The 22,500-nt window shown below is 46.6% G+C and overlaps 1 protein-coding gene across 1 annotated transcript in view; it reads left to right on the top strand.

Moving 5' to 3' along the window:
- The window catches only part of vegfc (vascular endothelial growth factor c), a 40,930-nt gene that overhangs the window by 4,748 nt on the left and 13,682 nt on the right, over positions 1-22,500 (top strand). The window contains exons 2-4 of the mRNA XM_076989538.1: positions 13,222-13,456; positions 14,055-14,245; positions 17,769-17,908. Of these exons, the coding sequence (XP_076845653.1) occupies positions 13,222-13,456; positions 14,055-14,245; positions 17,769-17,908 (566 nt within the window). The remainder of the gene's footprint in view (positions 1-13,221; positions 13,457-14,054; positions 14,246-17,768; positions 17,909-22,500) is intronic.

The raw sequence follows: 22,500 nt of genomic DNA, 5'->3' as shown, positions 1-22,500 counted from the left end.
AGCTGGTGAGAGAAAAAGCACACACACATACACACACACACACTGCTCTGCTGAATCCGCTGGACAAAGATGCTGCCTCCCTACCCCCCTTTAAAAAAATGTTTATTTATTTGTTTGGTTTTGTTTGTTTAGAGAGAAATGGGGCATTTTGACCAGAGACCTTTTATCCATTGTGCAAGCAAAGCAGTGGTCAAAATATGTGTGAAGAGAGAGAGAGAAAGAGAGAGAGAGAGAGAGAGAGAGAGAGATTATTTGTGTGTGTGTGTGTGTGTGTGTGTGTGTGTGTGTGTGTGTGTGTGTGTGTGTGTGTGTGTGTGTGTGTGTGTGTGTGTGTGTGTGTGTGTGTGTGTGCGCGCTCCTGTGCATTTATTCTCTGCACTGGTGTGGCTGTGATCTCTATATCGATTCTGTAGCAGATGTCTTCCAAATGTCCCTCCTTTCCCAGCTTCCCCCACTGTCATGTGCTTCTCTGTGCAGTGCTCTAGCAGGACACTGTCTGGGACATGGATGTCTCTGTGCAGTGCTCTAGCAGGACACTGTCTGGGACATGGATGTCTCTGTGCAGTGCTCTAGCAGGACACTGTCTGGGACATGGATGTCTCTGTGCAGTGCTCTAGCAGGACACTGTCTGGGACATGGATGTCTCTGTGCAGTGCTCTAGCAGGACACTGTCTGGGACATGGATGTCTCTGTGCAGTGCTCTAGCAGGACACTGTCTGGGACATGGATGTCTCTGTGCAGTGCTCTAGCAGGACACGGTCTGGGACATGGATGTCTCTGTGCAGTGCTCTAGTAGGACACTGTCTGGGACATGGATGTCTCTGTGCAGTGCTCTAGCAGGACACTGTCTTGGACATGGATGTCTCTGTGCAGTGCTCTTGAAGGACACCTGGTGGGTCTTAGACGTCTCTGTGCTGAGCCTGTGGACCTGAGCTGCACTCCCTCTCCACCTGGGTGCCCGTTTATGCCTGCGTGTATCACCATAGTATAGGCCTGTGTGTATCACCATAGTAAAGGCCTGTGTGTATCATCATAGTAAAGGCCTGTGTGTATCACCATAGTAAAGGCCTGCGTGTATCACCATAGTAAAGGCCTGCGTGTATCACCATAGTAAAGGCCTGTGTGTATCACCATAGTAAAGGCCTGCGTGTATCACCATAGTAAAGGCCTGCGTGTATCACCATAGTAAAGGCCTGCGTGTATCACCATAGTAAAGGCCTGTGACTCATTACAGACAGAGCTGACACACAGCTATAGAGGGACACGATTGTAGGCCACAGCTGTAGGCCTCAGAAAACTGGTGCAACCTTTACTCATAAATTAGACAGGAAGTGCAAGCTGTAGTGAATTTGTATGGCATGTTTAAAATATGTGCTGTATGTTAGTCTGTGTGGATAGACTTATATTCTATAGCTGTTTCTGTCTAAGCCACTCCACTTCCTTATAAATTCATTAATAAAATAACTGGCAGTTGGAAGAAACTATTTGGTGTGTGTTATAGGGGCGGCTACATAGCAGACACCAGGCATGAGGGTGTGGCCCATTATAATTGCACCATCTTTCTTTAAGCAGAGTGCTGCCTGATTGTGTGTTGGAGATTGACGTGGTGTCAGTTACTCCTGTGTGGCCCCTAACCATGTTCACCGCACACGTTAATCTCTTCCAGAGGAGGCTGCACTCTGGATCAAAACACAGTGGAAAATGCCTGTCTGTGGCCTCTGACCTCTGACCTCTGCACCAAACTGAGCATGCTGACACCCTGAGCAGGGGGTGATGGGAGCAGGTTGGGTCAGCGTGTGGCCCTGTGTGTGTGAGCTAGGAGGTAACATGGATCGTGCTGAAGGGAAAGCAGAACTCCTTCCTGGGTCAGGGTGCAACTCATGGCTACTTTTTGATAATACACATTGACAAATGCTTTTGCAAAGAGCCCCATATTAGAATGATTAGAAGTTGGAGGAGCACTTTGGCTCCAGAGCACTTTTGGCTCTGAAGATCTTTTTTTTAAGTAACTTTGGATGGCTTATGCTACAATTAATAGATAGCCAATAATTACTGACACCAACATGGAAACATTTTGAATGGGGGAGGTGTATTTCTGAACATGAGGGTTTTGAACAGGAACTCCACATCCTAGATTGACCCAGAACATCCCTGGGAGGATTCTGTTAGAGCTTAAAGATCCTTCTAGACTTTTGCTGGTTTAGTCTTAAACTTCCTTCTGGACTATATCTGGTTTAGTCCTAAAATTCCTTCTGGACTGTATCTGGGTTAGTCTTAAGCATCCTTCTGGACTGTACCTGGGTTAGTCTTAAACGTAATTCTGGGCTGTACCTGGGTTAGTCTTAAAGGTCCTGGGCTGTACCTGGGGTAGTCTTAAGCCTCCAGATGGACGATAGCTCCCTTGTCTCTTTCTTTCTTACAGCTGGGTGTATTCTTAAACTCCTAAAACTATTCTTCCTGGTTCTCTCTTAAAGGCTCATGTGTTTTGTATCACTGCCTTCTCCATGACCCAGCTGTGTTTCCCACTGCAGCACAACAGGCAGATGGTGCACGTTGTTCTTTTTCTTGTGTGTGTGTGTATGCGTGCGTGTAGAAGTGTGTATGAGTGTATGCAGGTGTGTGTGTGTGTGTGTTGATGAATTTCTGAGACATTTTGGCCTTGCTGGAAACATGTATTACTGCCCTTGTTGCTTCAGGTATTTGGGTTTTGTGACCTTCACTGGGGTTCACTGGGGGGAGAGAGACTCGGCACTGTCTCTGTAACCCTCTCCACACGTTATGCATACTGGCAGGATTGTTTCAGAGCTCTTCTCTAATGTCTAAACCATTTGTGGCTTTTTGTGTCTAGTATTAGGCTGCCAACTTCAATCTAGGGGCAAACACTAAAGTTAGGCATGCTGAATAGAAGACAAACAAAAGCATTGTGTCTTTCTCTGAGACTGTTCAGGAGTTTCCACTGCAACCCACAAACAGTTGAATCGCATTAATGGAAAAAATATGCAAAGGGTAAAGGAAATGTGACATGGGAAATGTGTTTTCGTGTCACTGCTGAAACAGTCCATGAACTGCTGTATTTGCTATAGTCAACAACATCACCATGTGTTAATTTCCAACCGCAGATATGCAGAAACTTAGATTTTATAATGCAAAAAAAAATGTGATTATAATGGTACACACATTGACAAAATGCATTCTTAAATAAAAAGATCTTCCCTTTACAGTAATGTAATAATGTGATTGATCATCTGTCATCTTTCTGATCTTCCTTAACAAGTGTTTAATGTAGGGTACAAAATGGCTGCTGCGTTTCCATTATTTGTTGAAGCTATCGTAATGGATGTAAACTGCTCTCATGACACTCAAACTGTGTCAAACTGTGACGCTTGTAAATAAGTGGGGAGGTTTGGCCACACCCCCATTTCCATAGTACTAGGCATATTAGGTGATCTGCTTACAGACCAAGGTGCCATTCTGTTTGGAGATGGCTAAGTGGCCTGTGATATGTTTAATGATATATCATATCATGGTGATATCTGTGCCTGTGCTCATCTTAATGCAGAAAGGCATAGCGCCTAAAGACTTTTATTGTCTAATTGCTTTGGGTTTAATGTTTGGGTTTAAAGGGCATTTAGATGTCTTGTCATGTCTTGCCACTGAACTGAAAAAGAATGAGAAATTGTTAATACTATTTAAACATTTATTTGATTTAGAGATAAATAATTCATGCTCATTTGAGACAGTTACTTAGGTTTAAATAGTCAGATAAACGATCTACAGTTTTGCCCTGTTGCTCTGGCTTGCAGTCGGCTTGTCCAGATGGTCTGTGATGTGGTGTAATTCAGAAGCACCAGATTGTGCTTTGTTATATTTCCACTTCCATAGCCAAAAACAGCACATCACTGCAGATCCCTGCTTACATCTCTCTTGAATGTATTTATTTATGTATTTTTACAAAGAGCATGGGCATTGTGGTGTTTGGAAAGGTCAGAAGTTGGGTTAAAGGTCATTGGGCTTAATAGCCTGGTGGTATAATTGACTAGTTTTCCATATTCCAAGCTAATAACCTCATTGGACCACACAAACCTTAAGTAAACGTGGCTGAAATCCTCATATTTTATCACACCATGTGTCACACTGTTCAAGGAGGAGGACGGGTTCCTGTTTTTTGCGTCTTGGCTTCTGTCATTGTTTCTTCCTCTTGCTGTCTCAGGGAGTTTCTCCTTTCACTGTCTTCTTCACCTAACTCACCAGGGGTTCGGGTTTCTGGGACGTGAGTTTCTCCAAAGCTGCTTTGTGTCGGTGTCTGATGTCAAAAGGGCCACAAAGAACTGAATTAAATTAATTCAAAGTTTTGTCTAAATTTCTGCTGAGATCCCTTAATCCTCAGAGCCAAGAATTCTAAAACTACTGACATGGATGGGAATGTTCAGCAGTGCATGTCTACCCTTACTATAAAACTCAGTCAGGTCTACCCTTACTATTAAACTCAGTCAGGTCTACCTTCACTATAAAACTCAGTCAGGTCTACCCTTACTATTAAACTCAGTCAGGTCTACCTTCACTATAAAACTCAGTCATGTCTACCTTTAATATAAAACTCAGTCAGGTCTACCTTTACTGTAAAACTCAGTCATGTCTACCCTTACTATAAAACTCAGTCATGTCTACCTTTACTATAAAACTCAGTCAGGTCTATCTTGACTGTAGAACTCAGGCGTGTCTACCTTTACTGTAAAACTCAGTCATGTCTACACTTACTATAAAACCCAGGCATGTCTACCTTTATTATAGAACTCAGGCGTGTCTAATATATAATTCAGGCATGTCTATAGTGCATTTACTTTAGAACTCATACTGCTATTTTTTTCTGATCATTCTAACAGGCACTATATAAAACTGGAAAATGATTTCCCTTTGGAAATCCCAGGTTGTGTGTGTGTGTGTGTGTGTGTGTGTGTGTGTGTGTGTGAGAGAGAGAGAGAGAGAGAGAGAGAGAGAGGGTTAGTTTGGTGATTTGGAATCACATTAATGAGGTTGGTTTTTGCACTTTTTACCTCAGGCAGAGAGCATCTTTACTCTCTCTCTGAGTCTCTCTTGTTTGCGTCTTGTCTGTGTATCCAGTTCACCTCCAGTACGGGTCTTGGAGAGCTTGTCTGTCTGTTTGGTGGTTTCCGGCAGGTCATTTTTAAAGGCCTAGTCATAACTCTCCCCTTCCAGCCTTCTCACCACCACTGTCACCTCAGGCCTCATCTTCATACCACGGCTCTGTGCCTCCTCATCCTCAGTGTTGAGCTCTGCACTGTCAGATGTGCGGCCGCCCAGCAGGACAACGTGCCTGGCTCTCTGTGTCCCTGGAGCTTTCACTGCTGAGCATCTGTGGCAACGTCTCCAGTGGACGTGCACGTGTTCCCCTAATGATGCACACGCAGTCAGGCTTGACACACACAGTGAGAAACGCCACCGCATAACCCTGACATCCGCAGCTTTTTCCATCGCCTTCCGGAAAATTCTCGATTAGTTTTATGGACGCCTTACAGAAAAAAAAACATATTTCTTTATTTCCCCCTTTAGGTTAGATAATAAAACATTCCTTTATTTCTGTCACAGGCTGTCAGGATGTAGTCCTTGCTCAGTGTACTCCCTGCTAAATTGATTTGATACCCGTAACCCACGGCTCTCCGATGCTCTGGACAGGCCATGAACATGCTCTTATTGTTACCATGGGGTCACACTGCCTTTACCATAAAGCCTATTTGCCTGGTTGAGATGCCTTGCTCTGCTTGTAAAGACCCTCCTATTGTGCTAGATGGATGAATATGTCTGAACAATGTCTTTGGCATGCCCCCTCAACATCCCTTGCCTTTATGGAGACAGGAAGTAATAAGGTGACCTTTTTTTCTTGTGATTTTTTAACCTTTACTCTTTTCCCTTCGGTCAACCAGGTTTTGTGGATTTGGAGCAGTTTTATTTCACTCGTTTGCCAGGGTGATTCATTTAGACTGGTGTGAAATTTCTTATTTTTTCTGCAAACATATTTGGTGATAGTGGTGATATCACACTATGATGACATTTGTTTTTCAATTATTTTGGCTGAGGTGATGATTTTTCTCTTGACTTTTGTCATGTTTAGAGCATTTTTGATGAAGCTCCTGTCATTCTTCATTGTTTTCAACATTAAACTCTTAGTCACTGTTTTCACCATGAAAATGTCATTGTTTATTGTTCGGACCTCCTCAAATGGAACTTCAAAAATCAGAAACAAATGTGAAGCTTTGTTTCACATTTCTTTGAGGGAACAGTGAAAGTTTAAGAACTTGACTGAGGTATTTGGGGGGAAATTGTTGAAATTCTGGGGAAATTACAGCATAGTGACCCTGGATCAGGTCTTTGTGATGGAGCCTGTAAAACTCCTCCTCCTTGTTCTTGGGTTCTGGGGTCTAGCTGTGATCTCGAGGACATACACCAGCCTCTTGCGCCAAACCAGCTTTTATCTCCTGATTTGACTTGCGGTTACGTGAAACTTGGACAGCACAAGGGCTCTGATCCACGGGACAGGAATGTATTCCTTCATTTCAGGAAATCCAAAACAACCCTTCTCCGTCTCTGAGTCGCCTAGGTGATGAATCCGCATGGTTGGAGCTAAGGATGACGCCGTGGTGATTTACTTCCCGGTGCGTAGAGTAAACTTCAGGATCTTGCTTCGGTGTCCCTGGAGGATTTTACAGCCAGCATGACTCATGTGATAAGGAACTGTGTTGTGTGTTGAGCTGCTCCGTGGAGACGGCTCCGGTGCACCCGTAGGGTATTGTGGTTCATGTGTAATAATCACTAACCCTGATCTTCCCACGTATCACGCCGTAGCTAATGCCACTCACATCCTTCTCAGTGCTCACTCATCCACAGGATGTTTTATTGAAAGAATTCTGAGGTTTTTCTGAAGGTTGCCCCCTACTGTCAAGAGATCACTGATACAAGCTTACCATCATCTGTGGTAGGGACTGTGAGAAAGTGTAACGCTTCCTCGCTCACAGAGCAGGAAGGAAGGTCTTGTTTGTCTCCCCCTCTATCGATCAGTGCCATGGCAGTCACACGGCCGTGTTAGGTCACGTACACAGAATTAGACAGTTAATGCTCTCCTCGAAATGCCTTCAGCTGTTCCAGGACATTCCGTAAGCAGCAGCTTGAGAATCTACCTCAGCTGGTTTCAGGTGTTTCAGAGCTGCAGCTTTCACTGGTTAGAGGGTGACGGGAGACCCCAACCACCATTCTTCAGTACTGCATTACTTCAGATACAGTTACACTGATGAAAACTGCAAGTAATTTGTATTTTATCAGACAAAAGAGGGATGGGAAGGGGTGAGGGGGTGTGGGGTAGGGGGATGGGGAGTGGTGAGGGGGTGTGGGGTAGGGGATGGGGATGGGGAGCGGTGAGGGGGTGTGGGGTAGGGGGATGGGAGTGGTGAGGGGGTGTGGGGTAGGGGGATGGAGAGTGGTGAGGGGGTGTGGGGTAGGGGGATGGGGAGTGGTGAGGGGGTGTGGGGTAGGGGGATGGGGAGTGGTGAGGGGGTGTGGGGTAGGGGATGGGGAGTGGTGAGGGGGTGTGGGGTAGGGGATGGGGATGGGGAGCGGTGAGGGGGTGTGGGGTAGGGGGATGGGGAATGGTGAGGGGGTGTGGGGTAGGGGGATGGGGAGTGGTGAGGGGGTGTGGGGTAGGGAAAAAGGGATGGGAGGGGTGAGGGGGTGTGGGGTAGGGGGATGGAGAGTGGTGAGGGGGTGTGGGGTAGGGGGATGGGGAGTGGTGAGGGGGTGTGGGGTAGGGGATGGGGAGTGGTGAGGGGGTGTGGGGTAGGGGATGGGGATGGGGAGCGGTGAGGGGGTGTGGGGTAGGGGGATGGGGAATGGTGAGGGGGTGTGGGGTAGGGGGATGGGGAGTGGTGAGGGGGTGTGGGGTAGGGAAAAAGGGATGGGAGGGGTGAGGGGGTGTGGGGTAGGGGGATGGAGAGTGGTGAGGGGGTGTGGGGTAGGGGATGGGGAGCGGGGAGGGGTGTGGGGCAGGGGGGATGGGGAGGGGTGAGCGGGTGTGGGGTAGGGGGATGGGGAGTGGTGAGGGGGTGTGGGGTAGGGGGATGGAGAGTGGTGAGGGGGTGTGGGGTAGGGGGATGGGGAGTGGTGAGGGGGTGTGGGGTGGGGATGGGAGGGGTGAGGGGGTGTGGGGTAGGTGATGGGGAGTGGTGAGGCGGTGTGGGGTAGGGGATGGGGAGTGGTGAGGGGGTGTGGGGTAGGTGATGGGGAGTGGTGAGGGGGTGTGGGGTAGGGGATGGGGAGTGGTGAGGTGGTGTGGTGTAGGGGATGGGAAGCGGGGAGGGGTGTGGGGCAGGGGGATGGGGAGGGGTGAGTGGGTGTGTGGGAGGGTGGTGGAGCAGGATGAGGGGGGCAGGGGGGCAGGATGAGGGGGTTTGTGTCTTCTAGACAGTAATGAAGTACATTGCTGCTTGTGTTGGTGCAGATCCCACCCTGTACGCCCACAGACCTCAGACCAGTTCCTGCTCTATTAAAGACATCATGGATGAATAAAAATAGATTTTATAGGCACCGATTCTGTAGCACAGAAACATGTGAATGTGCTTGTGTGACTAGTGGCACACACGCACTCACACACACACACACACACACACACACACACACACACACACACACACACACACACACACACACACACACACACACACACACACAAACATTTCACATGGCCTCTATTGTTTTTTAAAGGAAACAGACTGGCATGTTATCCCAGAGATCACTGTAAACAAAGACATAGAAGAGACCAAGTACAATGGTTTGGTTACAAATCTCCTGCTGCTGTTTGAGTTTCCTGAACACATACATGGAAACCAGTGGGGTAAGAAATGGCCAATTCTAGCACTGAGGTTTCCCACTTGATGTGATTCTTTGATCTGAACTATGTGGAATGACTCACAGTGCACTTTAAGTGGACTAATGTTAACTTTCAGATGAACTCTTTACTGCAGACCTCAAGTATGTTAAAACTAAGTAGATGTGTTTTCTTTGCCATGGTTTAGCATTGAAATGCTGTGTTCCATTACCTGTGCCAGGTCAGTGCAATTTTCAGATCTTCTCGATGAGATTAGCAGATAAGTCATGACGTTATTGATTTGACTTTTAAATTTTGTTTTTGAAGCAATTTGGGATGTTTTCTTTTCGCTTGATGTAGTTACATATCATTATAGGTAATAAAGTGTATATTGATCTATCCACTATGTCATACCTGTTATTTCATACCACACCAGGTTTTTCAATTGACTGCTAAGCCATCTAAAGTCATGTAGAGTTACAGTACAATACTTATTAATGATGATAAAAAAAACACAATTCTGAAAATGTTATTTACAAATGCCACCATTACATATGTTTTCATGTCCTGTCCTTTTAATCTTAAATGTTCTGAGAAGAAGAGCCTTTGGGTGAGTGCCACTGAGCTGTGTATTGGCATCCCTCTTTGCTGAAGTCAGACCTTTTGTGGTGGAACACATTCTTAGAGCAGCATCATGACATCCGTCTTTGGTGTGCTTGTACATCAGTTTTTTTCTAATATACATTATAACTCACTAATGTATTACCAATTTATAGCAAAAATAATATAATGCCTTCTTAACAGACCCCTCCTTTTCTCACTGCTTTTGTTGGGATGGTGTTGGGTGAGTGTTGTTTGGATGGGAGGTGGTGTTGGGTGGGTGTTTGTTGTGTGGGAGGTGGTGTTGGGTGGGTGTTTGTTGTGTGGGAGGTGGTGTTGGGTGAGTGTTGTTTGGATGGGAGGTGGTGTTGGGTGGGTGTTTGTTGTGTGGGAGGTGGTGTTGGGTGGGTGTTTGTTGTGTGGGAGGTGGTGTTGGGTGGGTGTTTGTTGTGTGGGAGGTGGTGTTGGGTGAGTGTTGTTTGGATGGGAGGTGGTGTTGGGTGGGTGTTTGTTGTGTGGGAGGTGGTGTTGGGTGGGTGTTTGTTGTGTGGTAGGTGGTGTTGGGTGAGTGTTGTTTGGATGGGAGGTGGTGTTGGGTGGGTGTTTGTTGTGTGGGAGGTGGTGTTGGGTGGGTGTTTGTCGTGTGGGGGGTGGTGTTGGGCTTTACTGTTTATCAGTGTTGATCTGGCGTGGCAGTGAGCTGGACTCATTTTCTGGAATGTTCCAGACAACAGTATCGCTTTTCCATCATGGAGTGCAGCTGCGCTCAGCGTTTTCTTACACTGACTAACTTGAGCTGTACCAGGCCTCTCTGCTCAGCAGGGACATGGGGTTAGGTGCTTGCACTGCACCCTGGGTATTCCCACTGCGCCCTGGGTATTCCCACTGCACCCTGGATATTCCCACTGCACCCTGGGTATTCCCACTGCGCCCTGGGTATTCCCACTGCGCCCTGGGTATTCCCACTGCACCCTGGATATTCCCACTGCACCCTGGATATTCCCACTGCGCCCTGGGTATTCCCACTGCACCCTGGGTATTCCCACTGCACCCTAGGTATTCCCACTGCACCCTGGGTATTCCCACTGCACCCTGGGTATTCCCACTGTACCCTGGGTATTCTCACTGCACCTAAGGTCATCAGCATTGCACGAGCTCACACACACACACACACACACACACACACACACACACACACACACACACACACACACACACACACACACACACACACACACACACACTGAAGGACAGGCAGGTTTTTCTATTGAGACAGACCTTAGACCAGTTTCATCTTGCTGTATAAGCACCAGTCAGTAGTTTGGGACGCCCTTGACCCAAACAGTGAGAGTTACTTTTCGAGAGTTATGAGTACTTGACAGCCTGGAAAGGGAAGGGCTTCCATTTCACACAGTTTTTGTGTTTCTACATCCAGTGATTTATTGTAAAGAGAACTGTGCTAGTTAGTTAGTCATAAGAGCAGTGCATTGTGGGTTTGGTAGTTTGTTGAATTGGGCAGTCATGGCCTGGTGGTAGGGAACTGGTCTTGTGACCACAGGGATGTGGGTTTGATTCCCAGACCTGAGGAATTCAACTGCTCCCTGGGTGCAGAGCTAGGGCGGCCCACCGCTCTGGGCACGTGTGATCCACAGCCCCCTAGTAATCACTAGTGTGTGTGTGTGTGTTCTAACTGCACAGATGGGTAAAAAGCGGAGGACAAATTTTGATAGCGGTGAAAAATCTCAATTGACAAAATATGGCACATTTACATTTAATTGTCTCATAGTGGATGTTTGAAGACAATTCACATCAGAACATAAACCTGACAGCTATCGAAAGTATCACTAATATTCTACAGTATCTGACTATAGCAGGAAGATCAGGGAAGTTGCTGCATATTTGGACAGGATGTGGGAAACTCATCATTTATTTTAATTGTTTGTGTTTGGGAGATTATAGTAGATGGTGACAGAACTGAAGCTATGATGACAGACACCAAACATAAATCAGCGTAATTCAGGAAGGTTGTGGCTGTCATGCACTCTAACACAGACTCCCACTCATACAATATGTTCTTCTCTGGGCTTCAGCAAATCCTTGTAGGAAAACAGAGTTTACATAGAGTATTGATGTGAGGACAGGTGTGGGCCGGTGTGCACAGACAGCCAGCTCACTAAACCACACCCTCACCCACTACAAAGATGGAGAATCCATTCTGGACTCTGCACACCTTTGATTCTGTATGGCCTGCTGCAGTCATCTTAAACCCAAGAAGAACTTTAGGAGTTTTGAGCTACTGAAATCGCAGTAAAAATCATGGAGTGTGAAAGTAGCGTCTACTATTTGGGCAGCAGATATGGAACAGAGAAATGGCTCCCCATAATGCACACACTTTACACATGGGTGTGACACAGAGATACAAGGACAAAGACACGTTGTACATGCAGATATGGAAGAAATGACACTCCTTAATGTACATGCTAAACCCACAGCCTGTGCTGGCCTATGGAGATGATTGGATCTGTGGCAAAACCCCATATTAATAACACAAATGACATCATATTACTGTAAGTTAAATGTTATGTTTTTCAAAGGCATTTTACGCTAATTATTTTTTGAAGACCATTTAGACATCTCAAACCAGTTTAACTTGATTTAACTTGACACAGCTAGCTCACTCCTTTGTGTGCCAAAATAGTGGAGATTTTATTTCATCTGTCCTTTGGAAGACTCTATCTATCTCTCTCTCTCTCTCTCTCTCTCTCTCTCTCTCTCTCTCTCTCCCTCTCTCTCTCTTTCTTTCTCTCTCTCTCTCTCACGCTTAAACTGTGTGTGTGTGTGTGTGTGTGTGTGTGTGTGTGTGTGTGTGTGTGTGTGTGTGTGTATTTATTGGTTTATTTAAACAGGGTGGTGACCAGTAAGCCTTATGATAGAGAAATTTTAAAATGTTTTATCTTTTGAAAGCACTTATTCCTTTTGAAAATGCTTAATCCAGTTTTTCTGTGTGTCTGTTTCACCCATGGCTATGAAGACAGAGTAGAGCTGGGAGTGGATGTGAAAGCACACCATCATGGTGGAAAACCATTAATTACAAGATCAAGGCTTAACTTAGGAAGTCATGCTACACATATAGAAGCAACCACAAAGGCCACTTTGCCAGTCTGCTGTGACGTTTTGTTTATTAAAGTTGTCCCTTACCGCTTGCCATATTTGAGACATGAGCTCTACAGCGAACTTCCACATTCGCAGCTACGTTGTCAGTGCCGTCACACTATTTAACTTCCTCTTAAAGCTGCTATGATTGGCATCACTGGAAAATAGAAACGCAGTAGGTCAGCGTGTAAGGAAACCCTCTTCACTTCATCAGGAAATGGTGCCAACTGCTACAGTTACTCAGAGGCTCCGCAGCTGTGTGTACAGAGAGGGCTGTCAACTAACACTCCACATCTTCTGACAACCTGTGCATCAGTTGCCATAAACCAGAGTAATCATTTCTGAAAACTTAATGAAAAATTTGTTCCCAATGAGAAATTACAATGAAGCAATATTATTAAGCTGTAATATCCTTATTCTACACCCTTTCAAAAACTGCTATTTTTATATTGAAGACTTTATCAGTCTTTAGGCAGAAGTCCTGGCCTCTGCCGGTCTAATGCTGCCGGTCTAATCTAACGCTGCCGGTCTAACGCTGCCTGTCTGACGCTGCCTGTCTGACGCTGCCTGTCTGACACTGTCTGTCTTCTTCTCAGGAGACGTCCGAGCCTGACCTTGAGGAGCGGCTACGTTCGGCGGGCAGTGTGGACGAGCTGATGAGGCTGATCTACCCGACCTACTGGAACGTTCTGAAGTGCCGTTCGAAACGGACGAGCACGCCGCACTTCACCGCCCGGGAACAGCGGGAACACCGGAAGCTCAGCACAGCGGACACGCGCTCCGAGGAGCTGACCTTCGCCGCCGCCTTCTTCAACTTTGACATATTTGCAAGTGAGTGCTTTTGCCCCAAACTACTACAGGTGCGTTCCTATTGGCTGTGCTGCCATGGGCTTGGTTTGATAAAAACATTTGAATTCATCTTCTGAGGTATTTATGGCCAAAAGGTCACTCTTACGAAGGAAGGGGAGCATGACTAATATCATTAGAAATGCTGTGTCATTTTGTAAGATGAAGCCAATGTTACAGTAGAGGTTAGGTCCATAACGACAGGTGTATTCCCGTAGCGGACATGTCAATCAAAAACTCATGTACTGAGACCGAAAGTGCGTGCATGTACCAAAGTATATTCTGGCCTTACAGTCCGCAGAGCCACTGTTCCTGTTTAGTGTAGATCTGAGACTAATCAAACACACCTCACTTTAGTGTTAGACCTACCTGTAGGCTTCATGTTGCCGCTTTGGGTGTGCTAGGTTTAGAGTGGAGAGCTTGTATTGGGGGGGGGGGGGGGGACTCTAACAGGAGCAGAGGTGCCTGTCAGCCCCCCCACAGGTCAGCCCTACAGCAGCAGTGTGTGGGGGAGTTAGCCTTGTCACTGCCGCTCTTTCTAATGCCTCTCGTCTTCCTGTCTGGCTTTCTCGTCATGTAACAGGTATTCAGGCTGAGTGGAGAAAGACCCTGTGCATGCCGCGCGAAGTGTGTATAGATGTGGGGAGAGAGATTGGGGCGACCACACACACCTTCTATAAACCACCGTGCGTGTCTGTCTACAGATGTGGAGGATGCTGTAACAACGAGGAACATCAGTGTATGAACATCTCTACCTCCTACGTTGGCAAGACGGTGAGTCTCAGCCTAGTGTGTAAAATCCCCATGAAATCAGTAATCAGTAAAGGGAAAAAGAAAGTGAAACAGATGGTGTATAGGCATGTTGCATTTATGTGTGTGTGCGTGTGTGTGCGCGCATGTGTCTGTGCATGTGTGTGTATGTATGCATATGTGTCTTTGTGTGCGTGTTCACCAGAAGTCAAACGTTGGCCTCATTTCAGTACGATTAGATTCCATTCCTCGTGTGCAGACCAGTTCTGAGCGGCTGGACTGTGGGTTCATGGCTTTGTGGATATCAGGCAAAGCTCATCTCTCCTGTGCTAGCAAGTTCCAACATGGCTCTCTCCTCTAGCAGGGCGGCTCCATGTGCATCGTGTTGCTGCATGTTCAGTGGTACACGGGAAGGTTTGAGAAGAGCGGGACTGTGGGCCTGACTGCAGGACAAGCTGCATGACTGTATACAGGATGCAGGACAGACTGTATTGTCTTTACAAGCTTTATTACTAGAATGTATTATCAGGCTGCAAAACCAAAGTGCAGGACAAGTGCAGGATATGCTACAGGACGGTCATGCTACAGGACGACGCTGCAGGACAGCCTACGTGACAGGCTACAGAACAGGGCAGACTATTATCCCAGTCTGCAGGACAGGCTGAAGGAGCATATATGCACCAGTGGGTGACAGACTGCAGAGGTGTTCAGCTGAGCTGTGATTTAAGGCTTACAGGCAGTGTGGAGGCGTACACACCAGCCTCATCATTAATAATTAAAGGCCAGGGACTCTGACAATGGCACGGTGTCCCATGAGGTTCATTAGAGTATTGTATGACAGTATGAAATAGGCATAAAGAAGTCAATATTGTATAGCGCAGGACACTGACATAAGGTATCAGTGAGTGGAAGGCAGAGCATACTCACGCATATTCATAGCCAAGTTGTTTCGTACTGTCAGAGTTGTCAGTAATGATGGGCTGTTGGAGTTGTAAAACTCGGCTGTTGTTTGCTCTGGATGATGGTGGTCTCTTTCTGTTCTGGGGTGGATATCCTTCTTGTTGCCCCAGCAAGGGGTAGTCTAGCTGTGCAAATAACATGGTGTGACCATTTTACTGTATCGGCATGAAATCAAACTTTACTGTAAGTGCCAATATGGTAATAGACGCGGTTCAGTTCTGTACGTTCAGTGGCATGGAATAGAACGTTGGTCTACTTACTGGACCTATTCACAAGTGACCAGATGATGCTACAGTGTAGTGGCACATATTAAGCTGGACCATTTGCCTCCAGAAAACTCAACAGCTGACCACATGTTCAACCAAAGTGGCTCTGATCTCATCTGTTATGGTTCCTCATCCTCGTTATCCCTATCCCTAATCTTTACCAGTAAATCTTTACCATTGTGGACTGGGTTTGGATAACTGGTATTGGGTGTGGCAGTTGCATGGCAATTTTTTCCAAAGGAAACACATGGTTTTCAGTTTTGAATGTTGTGTCTGTTGTTTAAAACTTGGCAAAAAGTGCAAGTTTTAGGCTGCAAGAGTCAGTTCCCAAAATTGTGCTATAAATGTGCTACAAATTTTGGGTCTTAGCAACTGCAAAAAACGAATCTGTGTCTCTGAGAGTGAGGCAGGGTCCACGTCATGATTTAAACTATAACACTCTCCCACTGGGAGAGGAAGGAAAGTCCGTGGCCCACTTCAGTCCCTTCCGTCCTGCCCTACTGCAGTATGGCTTCACTTGAGTAAGAGGTTGTATTGTGTTGAATTGGATTTTGTGCGATCAGTTTATGTGTGAAAAATGCTAATGTGAACTTTGTTTGAGCTAGCTGGCATTAAGGCCCAGCCCTCCCGGTCCACTAGTCCGTCATTGTCGTACTGAGAGGGGATTTAAATGATTTAGAAACAAAACACCGTCACTATTTCAAATTCCAAAATTCTAATTTCCAGACTCAAGGCCGTATATCTGAGGAAATGTTTGAGACGCTATCGTGCTGATGTCGGTTCGGTCCGTCACGCACCCTGTTCAAGGCTGAACGTGAGCCCAGTGCGTCAGACTCAGGCCACGTTGCGTCATCGCTCCTGTTGAACTCGCGTTGTGTGTTGTTTTTTGGGTTTTTTTTTTTTATCCTCAACACTCGCCAGGCACCTGTGTCAGGTTAACCAGTTCTCTCTTCCCCTCCCCCAGAATGCAGTGCTGTTCAAATGGGTCTCGCATTTCTCCTGACCCCGCTGTCACCTGCCCCAGACAATCCACAGACCCAGCTGACTGTAAATATAGCAGTACAATGGTGGTGTTTCAGAGAACAGTGGAGGAACACTTAAACGGAGCCAGAGAAGGCTTGGGGATTGCCTGTCTTAGTAAGAGCCCTGTGAGCTCTGTAAGTGTGTGTGTGTGTGTGTGTGTGTGTGTGTGTGTGTGTGTGTGTGTGTGTGTGTGTGTGTGCATCTTAAGGAGGGTGGCTTAATCCACGTCTAAGAATCAGAGGCATTGTGACTTCACTGTGCATTTGTGTATTTGTCATGCTGCCAAACACAAATGTCCGTGCTACGCCTGTGTTGTCATGGTATTCCACCTGAGAAACGAGACACCAGTGGCAAGCGGAGGGGGCGGGGCTTCACAACCTGTCAGTTGTAAATTGAAGTTGCGCATGTGTGATACTCATATGGTCTTTTTCTGTCTTTTTTCTACCTTTTTTTCTGTTATGAATGTCATTTACTTTTGGCCTCCAGAGAGTGTCACAGCTCTTTAGCGTTCTGTGGCCTTGAGATAAGGTTTAAACTCCTTGTTTTAATGTGCCTTGTGTCTGAACAAGGTCTGGCTCTGGTCATATAAGATTTGCCTTCCTTGAATATTTCCGTGTTTGCCTTGTTTGTGATCTTCAGCAGGCTGTGGGTTTATGTGTAGTGTGTCTGCCCTTTTATAGCTTTCTCACATGGACTGCTCACTCACTCACATTTAACATAATTCATATCAGTGACAGTGTGTGTCTGTGTTAAATCATTAATGTGACGGTGAGGCGGCCCCCTACCGGCCGCCTCTGTCCACAGCGGCTGTTGTTGTTGTTGTTTGGTGACGTCATGTGCGTCCCTCAGGTGGGCAGAGCCCGTGATCCGTCTCACCTGAGGGTCGTTTGTTTGCCTATATATGTCTTGTCTTTGTACCAGTTGACCGCTGGTCATTATATCCTTAATTTGGAGATATTGCACGGGTTTTAGGTTTGCACACTTTCTATTAAACCATCCTTTTTCCCTGAGACTTGGTGTGATCGTTTCCTTTTTGTTGCTCACCCTGCCCGTCACAATTAACAGGTTAATTATGATGAGAATGGCCCAGCAACAAATGTGATAACATCACTGTGCTAGTCAGTGTGTAATAAATTTGTTCTAATATTGAACTGACGTCAACGCATCAGTTTTACTTAAACATCTTTATAGAAACAGCTTTACAGAAACAGTATTTCCAAAATGTTGAGTCGACAGCACTCTGCTGTAACACGGCGATGTTCTGAATTTGAGTTGTTTTGTTTTCACTTCCTATCCAGCTGCTGGAGATCACGGTGCCTGTGACACAGCCACCCAAGCCAGTCACCATCAGCTTCGCCAACCACACCTCCTGCAGCTGCTTGTCAAAGCTGGACGTGTACCGGCAGCGACACTCCATCATCCGACGAGCACTGCCAGAGTAAGACTCCTCCCTCCGATCCTCACTTAACCCTGACCCTGTCCTGTTGTCCTCACTGAACCCTGACCCTGTCCTGTTGTCCTCACTGAACCCTGACCCTGTCCTGTTATCCTCACTTAACCCTGACCCTGTCCTGTTGTCCTCACTGAACCCTGACCCTGTCCTGTTATCCTCACTCATCCCTGACCCTGTCCTGTTGTCCTCACTGAACCCTGACCCTGTCCTGTTGTCCTCACTCATCCCTGACCCTGTCCTGTTGTCCTCACTGAACCCTGACCCTGTCCTGTTGTCCTCACTGAACCCTGACCCTGTCCTGTTATCCTCACTCATCCCTGACCCTGTCCTGTTGTCCTCACTGAACCCTGACCCTGTCCTGTTGTCCTCACTCATCCCTGACCCTGTCCTGTTGTCCTCACTGAACCCTGACCCTGTCCTGTTGTCCTCACTGAACCCTGACCCTGTCCTGTTATCCTCACTTAACCCTGACCCTGTCCTGTTGTCCTCACTGAACCCTGACCCTGTCCTGTTGTCCTTACTGAACCCTGACCCTGTCCTGTTATCCTCACTCATCCCTGACCTTTCACATTCCTCTTATCCTCACTAAACAACGATCTTTCAGTGTCCTATTATCCTCACTAAACCCTGACCTTTCAGCTTTCTCTTATCCTCATTAAACCCCTACCTTTCAGCTTTCTCTTATCCTCACTAAACGCCTACCTTTCAGTGTTATCTTATCCTCACTAAACCCCTACCTTTCAGCTTTCTCTTATCCTCACTAAACCCCTACCTTTCAGCTTTCTCTTATCCTCACTAAACCCCTACCTTTCAGTGTTCTGTTATCCTCACTAAACCCCTACCTTTCAGCTTTCTCTTATCCTCACTAAACGCCTACCTTTCAGTGTTATCTTATCCTCACTAAACCCCTACCTTTCAGCTTTCTCTTATCCTCACTAAACCCCTACCTTTCAGCTTTCTCTTATCCTCATTAAACCCCTACATTTCAGCTTTTTTTATCCTCACTAAACCCCTACCTTTCAGTGTTCTGTTATCCTCACTAAACCCCTACCTTTTAGCTTTCTCTTATCCTCACTAAACAATGACCTTTTAGTGTCCTATTATCCTCTCTAAACCCTGACATTTCAGCGTTCTCTTATCCTCACTAAACCCCTACTTTTCAGTGTTCTGTTATCCTCACTAAACCCCTATCTTTCAGCTTTCTCTTAGCCTCACTAAACCCCTACCTTTCAGCTTTCTCTTATCCTCACTAAACCTCTACCTTTTAGTGTTATCTTATCCTCACTAAGCTCCTAGCTTTCAGTGTTCTGTTATCCTCATTAAACCCCTACCTTTCAGCTTTCTCTTATCCTCACTAAACCTCTACCTTTCAGTGTTATCTTATCCTCACTAAACTCCTAGCTTTCAGTGTTCTGTTATCCTCACTAAACCCCTACATTTCAGCTTTCTCTTATCCTCACTAAACCTCTACCTTTTAGTGTTATCTTATCCTCACTAAGCTCCTACCTTTCAGCTTTCTCTTAGCCTCACTAAACCTCTACCTTTCAGCTTTCTCTTATCCTCACTAAACCCCTACCTTTCAGTGTTATCTTATCCTCACTAAGCTCCTACCTTTCAGTGTTATCTTATCCTCACTAAGCTCCTACTTTTCAGTGTTCTGTTATCCTCACTAAACCCTGACCTTTCAGCCTTCTCCGTGAAGGATGATGAATGTGGCCATGGATTTAGGGAGTCACGTTTTGCCACAGCAGGTGACGTCAACGCAGGATCAGAATTCACCCCGAGAGTCGTCATGTTCGCAACTCTGGAGTGAGCTTTGGCTCGTCGGGCTCTTGCCGGAGTCGATGAGCCGTGATGGAAGTGTGTGTTTTGGATGCAGAAGTCCTGGAAGCTGCACAGTAGCGTAATATGATGGATGTTTTAGGGGTTTTAGGGGTCTGGCGGGGCCGTCCATTGTTCAGGGCTCCGGTGGGCTTCCTGATCACGTGTGGCGCCAGGAACAGGGAGAGGAACTCCCTCTGCACTCATGATGAAGTTCCCATACGGAGCTAAGACTTAATGAACCGTCGCACTGCCGTTCAGACAGTTGCTCACTGTGGTCAGGATGTTATAATTGCAGTCCTTTGTGTAAATGGTGGCTCTAACTTTAAATGATTGCTGGTTTTTGGAATGACATGAGTTGTAAAACAACATTTAAATTTTACCCTTTCAGTATATATAAAAAAAATATAGCATCTTCTGGAGGAATGGTTTTCCTGTCAGAGACTAACTTGTGCCAGCATTCAGCGCAGATCAGTCATAGATCTTGAAAATTACACTGTACGTTTGCATTACTCACTGAAGAGCTACTGCACTGTCTTCTCCAAATTGAATTAATGGCTACTGACACCACTAAGAGGTTGTGTGTAAGGTCTATAGGCTTACTGTAAATGTCTTGATATGAAATCCCAGAGAATTGAAGACCTGTGTCCCGTTTCCCAGCTAGAAGAGGCCTCATCTATGTCATACATAACAAATGGGTGAACCAAAAGGCTTATACACTGGGACAAGGAATGCAATTCAAGCATCCAGAGTGACTTTAGTATTTACTAAAGTGTGGGGGGTGGGGGGGTCAGGATGTGTTGAAGGCAGACCATGAGAGCAGGTGATACCACCAGCAATCCCAGTATCTCCAGAGTGGAACATTTTACTGGATATGTGGTGAGTTAGCAATACTGACAAGAAGAAGAGAGGTGGATGGAGAGAGAGAGATTTGGCAGGGCTTAGTGTGAATGACATGTAGTATGGACACAAAATCTGATGGAACCCCCTTATGTGGGAAGTGAAACTCCATCAGAAAGTTCAAATGTCACGATGGCGGGCTGAAGTGTTAATGTTCCTCACTGCTGAGTGAGCCGATGTCTCTGTTCACTGTCATTCACTAAAACACCAACTCAGAGGCTGTGAGCACCTGCTTCCAGCGTCTCACTCCTGGCCAGGGCGACGGTAAGACATCAGGACTCTGCACATGTGTCTTTGAGAGACAATACCCACCTGTTTCCCGTCGCCCGATTCTTGGAAGTGCTGTCTGCTTTGGCAGGTAGTGATTCCTCTCCCCAGCTAGGAGCTTAGAGAAATACAGGAAAGTGGTGGCAATGCGCATGGAATTACTGATCAAGCACATGGTAGATGAAGTGTGGATGAAGTTCTCCAGAGGTTGTGAATCATCTCACAGAGGGGCGTCTGCACTCGGTAGCGGACTGCCAGCCTCACTGAAGGGAGTCTGATTCTTGGTCAGCTTTCCTCGCTATTCATGTAAAAATGAATTCGGCCCTGATCGAGACCAGTCGTTGCTTTTCATTCCGGTCAACTGGCATGTGTAACACACGAACGCGAGCAGATAACTTTCCAAGTTGCACGAGAGGATGGAAGAGCTTCCATCAATGATGTTGGCAACAAACGTTCTTGATTTAGTACTCTATCACCCCCCACAAGCCGCAGGTCCACTCAAGCCTGACAAGATCTGTTTAATATCAGAGAGACAGAGAGAGAGAGAGAGAGAGAGAGAGAGAGAGAGATTCCCTCTGTTTTCTGCATCCATGCTACCCTTAAGAAGAAGCAGATGTAACTGGGAGGGGTCTCTGTTTGCTTTGTGGAAGTGTGTTATATGTTGTTTTGCTTTGCTGGACACACACGGGCTTCTCTCCCCCATTCTTCTCATACCATCACGCCACTGGGGACAGTGTGATGTGTGTGTGTGTGTGTGTGTCTGTGTGGACGGACACCCAGGAATGTGTGCGTGCACGTCTGCATGTGCGTGTGTACAAACATGCAGATTAAGCATTGATAGAGAGCATTGGAGCCCAAAGAGATGACATGATTGGCACCTCTTGGTAGGTGTATTGCTTTTTACGCATGAGTCTGTATTTATGAGATCCCTGTATAAGACTGTGAGTGAGAATGAGGTGCTTACCATCTGTGCAGGACACTCTGGGTGCAAGCTACCCTGAGTGCAGGACACCCTGGGTGTGGGACAGCCTGGGTGCGGGACACCCTGTGTGTGGGTCATGTGGTGTGTGGGACAGCCTGGGTATGAGACACCATGCATATAGGTCATGCAGTGTGCGGGACACCCTGCATGTGGGTCATGCGGTGTGCGGGACACCATGAGTTTGGGTCATGCTGTGTGTGACCTCCAGGGGGAGTGAGAGAGCTCAGCGAACAGCTGCTACCTTCTCATTCTCCATGTTTTACTAGTTGGACAGGAATGAGTGTGTGTTGAGAACAGCTGCTCTACCACACTGTGTGGTCACTCCTGACTTTAAGGTACCAGTAAAGCCTACATCAGAAACTTCTTGGTCATCAACGAGAAAGAGAAGTCTTCCGGTTTACACTTTGAAATCTCAGTGTGTGTTAGTGTGTGTGTGTATGTTGGGCTAAGATAGGGCTGTAGTATTATCACATGTCTGTGAGCTGGTCTGTTGGCATGGTGATAGGCTGGAGGTGTGTACAGGGAGCTGGTCTGTTGGCGTGGTGATGGTGGGAGGTGGTGATAGGCTGGAGGTGTGTACAGTGAGCTGGTCTGTTGGCGTGGTGAT

The sequence above is a fragment of the Brachyhypopomus gauderio genome, unplaced genomic scaffold (genome assembly GCF_052324685.1).
Source record: "Brachyhypopomus gauderio isolate BG-103 unplaced genomic scaffold, BGAUD_0.2 sc68, whole genome shotgun sequence".
Classification (NCBI taxonomy): Eukaryota; Metazoa; Chordata; class Actinopteri; order Gymnotiformes; family Hypopomidae; genus Brachyhypopomus; species Brachyhypopomus gauderio.
This window is presented reverse-complemented; position numbering and strand designations above follow the sequence as displayed.